The sequence below is a fragment of the Priapulus caudatus genome, unplaced genomic scaffold, assembly GCF_000485595.1.
Source record: "Priapulus caudatus unplaced genomic scaffold, Priapulus_caudatus-5.0.1 Scaffold455, whole genome shotgun sequence".
Classification (NCBI taxonomy): Eukaryota; Metazoa; Priapulida; class Priapulimorpha; order Priapulimorphida; family Priapulidae; genus Priapulus; species Priapulus caudatus.
The window spans coordinates 11398-23359 of record NW_014577516.1 but is presented as its reverse complement, the minus strand read 5'-3'; the positions used below and the strand labels follow the sequence as shown (position 1 = coordinate 23359).

At 48.5% G+C, this 11962-nt stretch overlaps 1 protein-coding gene across 1 annotated transcript in view; it reads right to left on the bottom strand.

The window, feature by feature from the left end:
* The window catches only part of LOC106810580, a 13857-nt gene extending 1895 nt beyond the window's left edge, over positions 1-11962 (bottom strand). The window contains exons 1-6 of the mRNA XM_014813974.1: positions 11944-11962; positions 2526-2691; positions 2163-2192; positions 1602-1772; positions 1153-1365; positions 290-412 (exon numbers count right to left, since the gene is read on the bottom strand). Of these exons, the coding sequence (XP_014669460.1) occupies positions 290-412; positions 1153-1365; positions 1602-1772; positions 2163-2192; positions 2526-2535 (547 nt within the window). The 5' untranslated portion in view covers positions 2536-2691; positions 11944-11962. The remainder of the gene's footprint in view (positions 1-289; positions 413-1152; positions 1366-1601; positions 1773-2162; positions 2193-2525; positions 2692-11943) is intronic.

The following is an 11962-nucleotide window of genomic DNA, read 5'->3' as shown; positions in this document are numbered from 1 at the left end:
TATATATATCAGGAGTAGATAAAGGGGGGGGGTCCCTTTATCTACTCCTGATATATATATGTATATTTAACAGTATAAAGATGAGCTTGTATCTTGTGCATGCATCTACAGTTCTACACATGGTGAGTGATCCCACGGGCATCAGCTGCACAGTTACGCGGATATCAGATAATCGGCGACGAAGTTATACGCACCGTAGCATGCGTATAATATAATAAAGAATGCATTCTCACGAGCCTCGCGATGCAAAGACGGATTACATATCCGGAAAACAGAAACTCAGACTCACGTCGGCTCTCGTTGCAATACGGCGGCAACTCGTCAGCATAATTACCGCAGTTGTCGAAGAAATCGCAGACGAGTGTGGCGTTGATGTAGCGCTGGTTGCCGCAGTCAAACTGCTTGTTCACACCTAGAACACATATATAAACTAGAGCACTCGGAGAGCACAGACCTCCGCCAAGGCAGCTGAATTCTCTCAATGTGAAATTTTTTATTAATTAATTGGATCCGGATTAGTGCGAGCGTGCAGGTGGGGGAGGACTGTGGTTGCCCCTTAGCCTGTGGTTGCGTGTTTGTAAGTCTACAGCCAGCGCACCTAGCGGAAGTGAACTGAAACGTGCATGTTAACAAACCCACAAACACACAAAACAACACTCAAACACACGCCGGTGAAAACATAACCCCCGCCAAGCCCCTGGCGGAAGAAATTAGACAGGGCACTCACGGAGAGTGCATACCTCCGCCAGCATGTAACATGTATGTGTTACGAGCTGGCTCGCCGCTCGCTGCTGGCTGCTGCTGACTGAATCACCTGCTGCTGACTCGCCGCTCGCTGGTGGCGGCTGCTGACTCGCCGCTCGCTGGTAGTTGTTGCTGACTCACTCGCCTGCTGCTGACTCGCCGCTCGCTGACTCGACGCGCTATCGATCGCGCCGCGCGGACTGGACACACACACACACACACAAACACACACGAGACCGATTACATTACCTCCGCTCCACACCGTGGCGGAGGTAATAAATAAATAAATAAATATACATATATATATATATATATATGCACATGACGTGACTATTGAAGTGCGCTATACTAGTTGTCTCCGTTTATTCTCTACTCGAAATTGTTTCTGCTCGCTCCTCTCGCACTCACTTCTGACGGTGGAGAACTCGGCGTACGAGATGACGAGTGTGTCGCCTTCGGAGAAGTAGGCGCGCAGGCGCACGTACAGCGCGTCGTCGCTAGTAAAGCCGTCGCTGGCCAGTTGACCGACCTCTCCCGGCTTGCCGCGCAGGCGCGCTAGCCGCGGCGCCTCGGAGTGCGACCCCTCACGAATCTCGAGGCTGTTCTCCTCGTGTTCTCCCGCTGCGATGAGACGACGAAAAGTTATCGGTTGCGTCGAGGTTGTGTTGAGCATGTTCTAGGAGATTTGCAGGAGAGTTCTACCCGTGTCCTATTCCCTTTAATAATCCGAACATGACGTGAGAATTTCGCGTAAATCTCGCTATGAGCAAGATTTGAAAGTGATCTAAAATCTCGAGCCTCTTTACAAGAAACGCTCCATTTATCGACGATGAGTGAATGAAATTTCACGAGCTCACGTGATCTCGTCGTGAACTGTTCGACCTTCATGTACAGCCGGTTGACGGGAGCGGGTCCCAGCCGCCTGACAATCCACAGACAGTCGAAATAGCCCGTCGTCCGCACTCCGTCCGCGTCCACCGGTCTCAGTATGTGACCTCCGTCGCCGCGAATGTTACCTTGACATGTCGCTGAAACCAAGAGGCGAAATTCGTTCGCAGCGCGTTGTCGTGACGACTCATGGTATTGCAGCTGTCACACGAGGCTTCAATAGACGACGTTATCAGGGGATATCAGAAATCGCCCAGCTTGCAAGCTCATGCATGCTTGCTAGGTTGCTAGCTTGCTAAGGGACGCACCGACACACACGGAAAAGCAGGCTGTTGCGTTCGTTAATGTCCTACAAGGATTCTTATCCATTTGTAGGATAATATAGTCGATCAGAATCTAATTAATATAAACGCATAGGAAATTGCAAAGTATTGCATATCGCAATAGGATTTAAATATAATAGACGGTATCTAAATACTGGAAATGTTCAGAAATATTTAGTATGAGATGAATAATTAACAAGCACATACCGGAGTAAGGTTCGGTTAACCAGGAATGGTCTGAAAAAAATTGGAAAACACATTTAACGGTGAACGCGCGCGCATCGTGCTCATTACAAGTATATTTAATTCAAGTATTATTTCAAGTATTATTAATTCAAGTATTTAATTCGAGTATATTTACTTCACCAAAAGTGTGTGTTTTCACTGGTATAGCTGACATGCTTCCCCGTAGCCGACAAGACAATCTTATAGCAAGTCTATGTGCTTCGTCACATCTGATACAACGCAGGGTGTGTATAGTCTTATGTTCGCTGACAACCCAGTTACTGCTACATATTAACAATATCAAATAATACGTGAACGGACTTCCGCTACTGAATCTACGGCTACCTGAGCTCATGTAATATGTTGCGCTGTATCCGACGAAATCCGGCACGAGGCTGTTTAAATATACGAGCTCTATTTCCGATCGAACAGACTGTATTGGTGGGGGTCGGAAGTCAACCCCGGTATATGTGTATCTTAAGACCCTTTTGTTGCCCACACCATCGTATATCTGCAACAAAAGCACGAATGAATAAGTTTCGTATGCTTTCGATGAACACGAAGCTGCAGTAAAGACACTAGGTAACTTTTGTCAGGATTTGGGAGAAGCTAGCGAGTTGACAACGAATGCACAGCGTGTTGCCAGCGCGCTGCGCGTATACAGGGCGCATACAGAGCGTATACAGGGCGCACATGTTAAAAAATCCAACGAATGCACAGCGTGTTTCTAGTGCACAGAACGAATGGTCCGCGCATGCACCGTGCATTCAACGCACAGCCAGCGAACGCTCAGGTCAGCGAACGAACAGGTCAGGGATATGGTGTTGTGAAGCACCCTCCACCCATAGGACATTGAGTGATACTTGGTCCCAGAGGCAAGATGCCGCAGAGTGAGGGCAAGCTTCAGGCCAGGGGCGAGGGCCTCTCTGTAGGTTGTATTCTGCTTGGTGATACTCGGACCCATTCTGGTTAGCAGCTCGTCAAGCATATCGGGGGGCATCCGCATGAAGTTCTTGAAGGCTGCCTGGTCTTCGTTACGGAGTTCAACAAGTAGCTGGTCATACAGGCCAAACTGTCGTCGCCTACCGATCCACGGTCGGACCCAGAACCTCCGTTGACCTCTTCTCTTGCTCCTTCTCCTGATGACATGGACTTGGTGAAGTGCCAGTTCCGTGAGGTTCTGCTGATGTTGGAGAACCGCGATTTCGTATTGTAGTCGGAGCCTGTCGCAATTTTCCATCTTCTGAGGTGGTTCTTCTAGACACGATCAGCAGGAACTTCTGTCATCACCCATGAGGGTCGGAGGAGAAGTGATGATGAAGAGGTGTGGGCGGTACCCGTTTATATACCCATGGCTACACGCTGCGTACACGCTAGCAACACGCTAGAAGAACGCTGGGCGCGCTACAGATTCGTTCAGCACTCGTTCAGCACGCCCATATTCGCTGCATGTTCGCTGGACATGCGTTAGAAGCACGCTAGGTGTGCGCTAGGTGTTCGTTACACCTCAGCCGACGAACATACAACGAATACCCATCGTGTGCTCCGCGTGTGTCTGGCGTTGGTCCAGCGCGCTCTGCGCGTGTCTGGCGTCTTTCTGGCGTGTACATTCATGCGTCGAGCTCCGCGCACATTTTTGTGCATGCTCAAAAATTCCGACGCACACAGCGAATGACAACGAATGCATAGCGTTGGTCCAGCGCGCTCGACGAACGAGTAACGAATGCTGACGCACATCCAGCGAAAGACAACGCACTGGCCAAAATTGCTACTTTTTTAGTGCGCGGGCCGTGCGTCGTGTATGTGTGACTGGGCCATATTAGGACACTTACATGTTTTATTTGTTAAAATTCTGAATTTTTTTTGCATGTTGATCTTTTAAACTTTCCGAAACTTGAGCTGGCGAGCCCGAAGATTATTCCTCAACTCAAAAATATATACCTGGCCATAGACGCCGTCTTCCTGTCGGTTTGTTTAGGAGCTTTAGTTGACTTAGAGGCTTCCGCTATTTATTAAGAGCTTGTTTCCCTGCTTTGCGTTAAGAAATGACATTTTTTCTGATTTTTTCTTCGCAATACCTTGTAATAGAGTGTACTATGCTGCATTGTACACGTACGATGGATGCCCTATATAGACGTTTAAAATGCATAAGTCGTTAGTTGTATGAAAAATGAGCTGCATCATGTCTTCATGTCGCAGGCAAAAGATTCGTTTAAAGTTTACATCTGTTACATATCTACTTTGCTATCTTGCATATCGATATATCTACGGTCCTCCAGCAGTAATAGAACGTATGTTGTGTGTGCACTAAAGCTTTCTAAATAATTGAATAAATTTTGCTCCTTTGGGCCTACTGCCTATGAACACAACCTACTGACGAATTCCATTCTTCCCTAGTGTATCTATACATATATACCCCAGTATATATATATATATATATTGTTCATTTATTATTCATATATATATATATCCGAGGTTATATATAGAGAAGTGCTTTTATCAACGCAGAGTGCCGTCTGGAGCACCTGATTACTGCCCACCAAAGCCACCGCTTGCGAAGGATGTGCGTCTGGCGAGATCAATCACTTCCGCGTCTCGTAGCGACACCTCGTGGCGGCAGCGGCAACACGAGAAGGAGACGTGCGTTACGTACGCCGAGCGATCGCAAACAAGTTAGAAGCAGTTAAGCGCCTCCCTGCCGATGAGCTGACAGATGCGATCATGTATCTTCGCGCCTCACAAACCGATTTTTCACGAAAGAATTTTCCGACGCAAGCCATTTACGCGCCGTGAGATCGGATTTGTCGGAGCTGATACGCGCTGTCGCTACATATAAGTATACTATTATAGTCCGATAATAACTATAAGGGGCTTCGTGATCAGCGGTGCATCTGCTCGCCATCTAATTGCGTTCTAGGCGCAAATAGTTAGCGAAGATAAAACAGTGCTATTCTAGGCTGTCGCTACTGCTGCCGCTGCGGGGGTTCATGTTCGATATGACAGGCAAAACGCAGCGACGCGAACTCTCTCCGAACGAGCGACAACGATTGTACAATGCAACAGGATACGGATCGGTTAGGTAAATTAACCGCGCCTACGCTGTCGCCTTTGACCGCATAGCACCATGTAGCGTTTCTCCTTACTCAGATGATTGCGACTATACTGCCATGCGTGTTAAACGTCGAATCTCTTTGTCATCGAAGAAGGCAAGAAATTCAACCCGTATACGAATTACTATAATATAGCCCTATCAAACTCCCTCCATAGCCAAATCACAACTTGAATTCAGGAATGAAACATCTGAGATAGTAGATATGCTCAACGGAAGCAACTACGGGAAAGACGTCGGGGGGTCGTGCAACAGTTAATTTTAGCCGTAGGTGAATAGTAGGTAGTTGGTAGTTGGTAGTAGGTAGGTGAGTAGGTAGGGTTCGCAACCAGGTTGGTTTATTATTATATAGCATTCTGGCATATCGCAGGTAAACGCAATAGCAGCTGCTGTTGTCACTGTGAATATGCCACGTATGAAAGGTGCGCGGCCAGCAATTATATTCTAATACACGGGCCCTGCCTCGCGCAAGCCGCTAATCACGATCACGATCAATGTTGCATGCGAACGAGTAATAACAAGGCTTACGAGAGCGGATGCACCCCCCAACACATACACTAACGCACGCGCCCCCAACACATACACTAACGCACGCGCCCCCAACACATACACTAACGCACGCACCCCCAACACATACACTAACGCACGCATTCCCAACACATACACTAACGCACGCACCCCCAACACATACACTAACGCACGCGCCCCCAACACATACACTAACGCCCGCACCCCCAACACATACACTAACGCACCCCCCCCAACACATACACTAACGCACACCCCCAACACATACACTAACGCACGCGCCCCAACACATACACTAACGGCACGCGCCCCCAACACATACACTAACGCCACGCCCCCCCCCCAACACATACACTAACGGCAGCGCGCCCCCAACACATACACTAACGCACGCACCCCCCAACCAACCATACACTAACGCACGCCACCCCCAACACATACACTAACGCACGCATCCCCAACACATACAACTAACGCAACGCACCCCAACACATACACTAACGCACGCGCCCCAACACATACACTAACGCAGCATCCCCAACACATACACAACGCACGCACCCAACACATACACTAACGCACGCGCACCCAACACATGCACTAACGGCACGCACCGCACCAACACATACACTAAGCACGGCGCCCGCCGAAACACATACACGCCCCCCCCACCACACACACCACACTCACTCCGTCGTCCGAAATCGCTCGCTCCCTCCCTCCTTCCCTCCCTCCTTCCCTCCCTCCCTCCCTCCCTCCCTCCCTCATTCACTCACTCACTCACTCACTCACTCACTCACTCACTCACTCGCTCGCTCGCTCGCCGCTCGCTCACTCACTCACTCACTCACTCACTCACTCACTCACTCACACACACACACACACACACACACACACACACACACACACACACACACACACATCCGACGCATAGAAATCAATCATGCACGGCGAAATATGAGGCCACTGCGCACGCAGCCGCTAGCTACGTAGTGCTTCTCCTGGCGCCCGCTAGGATCATATATCTGTCGTCGTCGTCGTCGTCGCGCGCGTCTTAATCCGAGCCGAGCTCGCGCGGCGCGCATCTTCTGCTAATATTCCGCCATGGCAGCGTCACGCTGCCGCCGTGCGCTGCTGCTGTTCCTGCAGATGACCGCTGTGCTGGCGACGATAGGTGTCCGCCCGTCCGCCGCCGCCGCCGCCGCCGCGTGCGCTAGCGACGAGAAGACGTGCGACGATGGTCAGTGCGTGCGCGACTGGCAGAGCTGTCCGAACGCGTGCAGCGGCGGCTACGTGCAGTGTCCGGACAACGCGTGCGCGCCGACGGGAGCCGACTGCGACTGGTCGACGTACGCGTGCCAGCGCGACGAGCTGCGCTGCGTCAACCGCTGGCGCGACCGGCCGTGCATCCCGCTCGTGTACGCCTGCGATGGCATGCCTGACTGCGACTCGGGCGTCGACGAGATCGGCTGCGCGTCGTCGCGTAACGCGAGCGCCGACGTCGGCGACAGCAGCGCGCACAACGCGTCGCTCGCGCCCCCGAGCGACGCGACGGATGTCATCGACGCGGCGACGTCGGCGGCAGATGACGAACTCGGACCCGGATTGGAAATCGTGCACGCCGGAGAGCGATCGGACACGGAATCGAACGGAACGGTTTCCGGGCAGCAGCAGACGCAAGACACCAAAGCCGGGTTGAATCGGGAGAGGCAGCTAGAAGCCAAAGGTACCTCGTCCGGCGAGACGTCGGAGAGCGTCGCTCCGACGGCAGACAACGCGAGGAAGACTAGCAAGGGGAAACAACTGCGCAGCTCGACGGTGTGGATTATAATCGGCACGTCAGTGCTGCTAGTTGTGCTAGCCGTCTGCCTCTTCAGTATCTACGTGTGGTACTCGGGCAGGGCGCAGCGCTACAGGGGACAAAATTCGTCGGATATGCGTTCGTACGTAACGTAGCCGTCTCATCGCAGACCCCATGTCTCACCATAAACCCTATGTCTCATCACAGACCCCATGTGTCATCGCAGACCCCATGTCTCACCATAAACCCTATGTCTCATCACAGACCCCATGTGTCATCACAGACCCCATGTCTCACCATAAACCCCATGTCTCATCATAGACCCCATGACTCACCATAGACCCCATGTCTCATTGCAGACCCCATGTCTCGTCATAGACCCCATGACTCACCATAGACCCCATGTCTCATTGCAGACCCCTTGTTTCGTCATATACCCCATGCCTCATCATAGGCTACGTGGCTCACCATAGACCCTATGCCTCATCATAGACCCCATGACTCATCATAGACCCCATGTCTCATCGCAGACCCTATGCCTCATCATAGACCCTATGTCTCATCATAGACCCCATGTCTCATCGCAGACCCTATGTCTCATCACAGACCTCTTGTTTCATCATAGACCTCATGTCTTATCATAGACCCCATGTCTTTCCATAGACCCTATATTTCATCATAGACCCCATGTCTCATTACAGACCCCATGCCTCATCATAGGCTACGTGGCTCACCATAGACCCTATGTCTCATCATAGACCCCATGTCTCATTACAGACCCCATGCCTCATCATAGGCTACGTGGCTCACCATAGACCCTATGTCTCATCATAGACCCTATGTCTCATCGCAGACCCTATGTCTCATCGCAGACCCTATGTCTCATCACATACCCCTTGTTTCATCATAGACCCCATGACTCATCATAGACCCCATGACTCACCATAGACCCCATGACTCATCATAGACCCCATGTCTCACCATAGACCCCATGTCTCACCATAGACCCCATGACTCATCATAGACCCCATGACTCACCATAGACCCCATGACTCATCATAGACCCCATGACTCATCATAGACCCCATGTCTCACCATAGACCCCATGACTCATCATAGACCCCATGACTCACCATAGACCCCATGACTCATCATAGATCCCATGACTCACCATAGGCTACGTGGCTCACCATAGACCCTATGTCTCATCATAGACCCCTTGTTTTATCATAGACCCCATGTCTCATCATAGGCTACGTGGCTCACCATAGACCCTATGTCTCATCATAGACCCCATGACTCACCATAGGCTACGTGGCTCACCATAGACCCTATGTCTCATCATAGACCCCATATTTCATCATAGACCCCATGTCTCATTACAGACCAAATGTCTCATAATAGACTTCATGTAACAACATGTACCCAAGAAATCATCGCAGAAACCATGTTTCATATTGCAAACCCCATGTGTTATTGCACCATGTCTCGTCGCAAAAGCTATGTCTCACTCATAGAAATAATATGTAGATACATGGTCTCACTATACACTATATGTCTCATCGCAAAACCCATACCTCAAACAGTACATGGTGTTATATACGTTTGTGCAAGAGTTTCGTGAACCTTTCCTCGGTATTGCTCGTTGCGACGGACGTGTGAAACATTCAGGGAAACGGTCGAATGAAACGCAACGAAGCTGAAACTGTGTAATACAATCATATAGATAATTTTTCCACGTGTTTGCTCACCGGCTCATAAATCACTAGGTTTTGCAGGAAATCTGCGGCTTTCTTCATCGTGTCACATCTAGGATCATTATCACACTGTACTGAGCCGCTTGTCTCCGCGTGGGAAGGTGTGTCAAGGCATAAATCCCCTTGCTGCTTGTTATATATTTCCCCTCCACTGATGAATCGCATGATTATTTAAACACCATAGATAACGACTGTTTACCGTGAGAGTCGTAGCACAATAATTAATTGCCTAGTGCCTCTGTGTTGTCGTTCTATGTTGTAATAACATCTGTGATTAAGAGTCAACTGTAATGATTACGTCGTTGTTTGTTGGACTAATTTTGCAAAAAAATAGCGCTATTGTTTACCGTCCGTAATATATATAGGCTGGGTTAATTCTACAAGGAATGAATAAAAACAAATTTGTTTATATTCACTCCTGCTTCTACGAATAGTATTCAACTGCACACAATTTAATAGACGTGCTACGGTGCAGCTGATCTGCAGGCCGCCAGAAGCTACCGGAATGTATAGGAATCGAATTTCACTGCACATATTTTAAATTTAGATGACGCATGCTACATTAGAATAAACCATGCGAGGCGAGGGATAGGTTGTATCACTGGAATCTATCCTGGCCACGCTTGACAGTTCTATAATCTTAAGATTGATGCGCCGTGAGATTAAACCAAACCATTAAATTGACTACGTCACGAATTTTCTATGGTAAAATTTGTAAAATTTTTGTTGCCATTTTTTTACATTAAAAGTAAGAACTAACGGGACTATTGTCAAATTCTTACCTAATAAGATTGTTTCTCAACTAATTAAAAATCCAAAAAACCTGGACGATTTGATATAGTGTTCCTAACATTAATTGCTTGCTATGGCTATGTATGAGTCACGAGTGTATGTTCACATCAAACAATATAGTAAAATAAGAAGTATAATGCAGCAATTTAACCATAAAAAGTGAACTGAATTACTTATATTTTGTGAAAAGATGATTTTTTTTAATTATTTACGGTGACGTAATCACTTTAAGTGAGACATAACATAATTGCTATGTTGACGGTATATGCATGTGCAGACACAGGTACATGGGCTCGTAACCTCACGAATTCAAGTACGAACTAATGCACGCAAAGACGATTGGGCAATGTGTACAGGAGTAAAGCAGGCAGAAAATATAGAAGAAGGCAGTCTGTCCTTAAAATAGCAGCAACTGTCACAGGCCATTTTGTGCATGAACTGAACTATGAGACACGAGGGAATTCGTCGCTATAAGTAGACACAAGTACACGTAACTGACTTGGCGTTACAGAATGCTCTGGAAGATTTTTGGAAAAATCAACATGACATGTAGATGATGGCATTATCAGTAAGTACGACATCTGATTTGCACAGTAGCAAGTAGAAGCTTTTAAAATGGGTTCATTTTGATGACCGGAATGTATAACTAACTAGTAGCGAAATTTTAATATTACCCATGACTCACAATGGCGAGATTGGAGTAGAGTAGAGCAGAGTAGAGTAGAGTAGAGTAGAGTAGAGTAGAGTAGAGTAGAGTAGAGTAGAGTAGAGTAGAGTAGAGTAGAGTAGAGTAGAGTAGAGTAGAGTAGAGCTAGAACGTAGAGTGAGGTAACTAGCAGTAGAGTAGAGTAGAGTAGAAGTAGAGTAGAGGTAAGTAGAGTAAGATATGAGTAAGTCAGAGAGATAGAGTAAGGCTAGATAGAGTAGAGTAGAGTAGAAGGTAAGAGTAGGGGCACACGTCACCTATCTTCTTGGTCCCCCGATGAGACATAAGGCCATAGAGAGCGAGAGAGAGGAAGAGGAGAGAGAGAGAGAGAGAAGAGAGAAGAGGAGAGGAGAAGATAGAGACGAGAAGAGAGGAGAGAAGAAGAGAGAGGAATAGAGAGAGAGAGGATAGAGAGAGAGAGAAAGCGAGAGAGAGAGAGAGACAGAGAGAAGAGGAGAGAAGAGAGAGAGAGAAGAGAGAAGTAGAGTAGATTAGAGTAGAGTAGAGTTGTGCAGGGTAGAGAATTCACATGTAGTGCCTTTCGTGCTCTATGAATGCTAACCGATATGCGGCCGTGCAGGTCGTGAGAGGTAAGACAGCTCATAAACAACAGCGTGCGTGCTAGCCTTCAATTAGCTACTGATATATACGCAAGCTCAGCATGTGTCCTCAGCTGTCTAAGAGCTTCTTTCCGCGTGTGCTGTTACGTGCCTACGTGCAAACAATACAGAAGGCAATAGGCATTACGACGGCCCACGCGTACGCGCCCCCCCCCACACACACAGAACACAAACCACACACACATCCACACACACACACACACACACATACACCACACCACTCTCACACACTGCCACTATTATACCACACACCCACACACACCACCAACACACACATACACACAACATACACAGACACACTGCTCACACACGCACACATACACACGCACAGCACCAACACACACACACAGACACACACACAAACCCCCGGGACACGACGCATCAACACGCACATACACACACACCACACGGCACACCACACACACACGCCGACAGAGATAGAGCACTTACGTGCAACGCCTGAATGAGG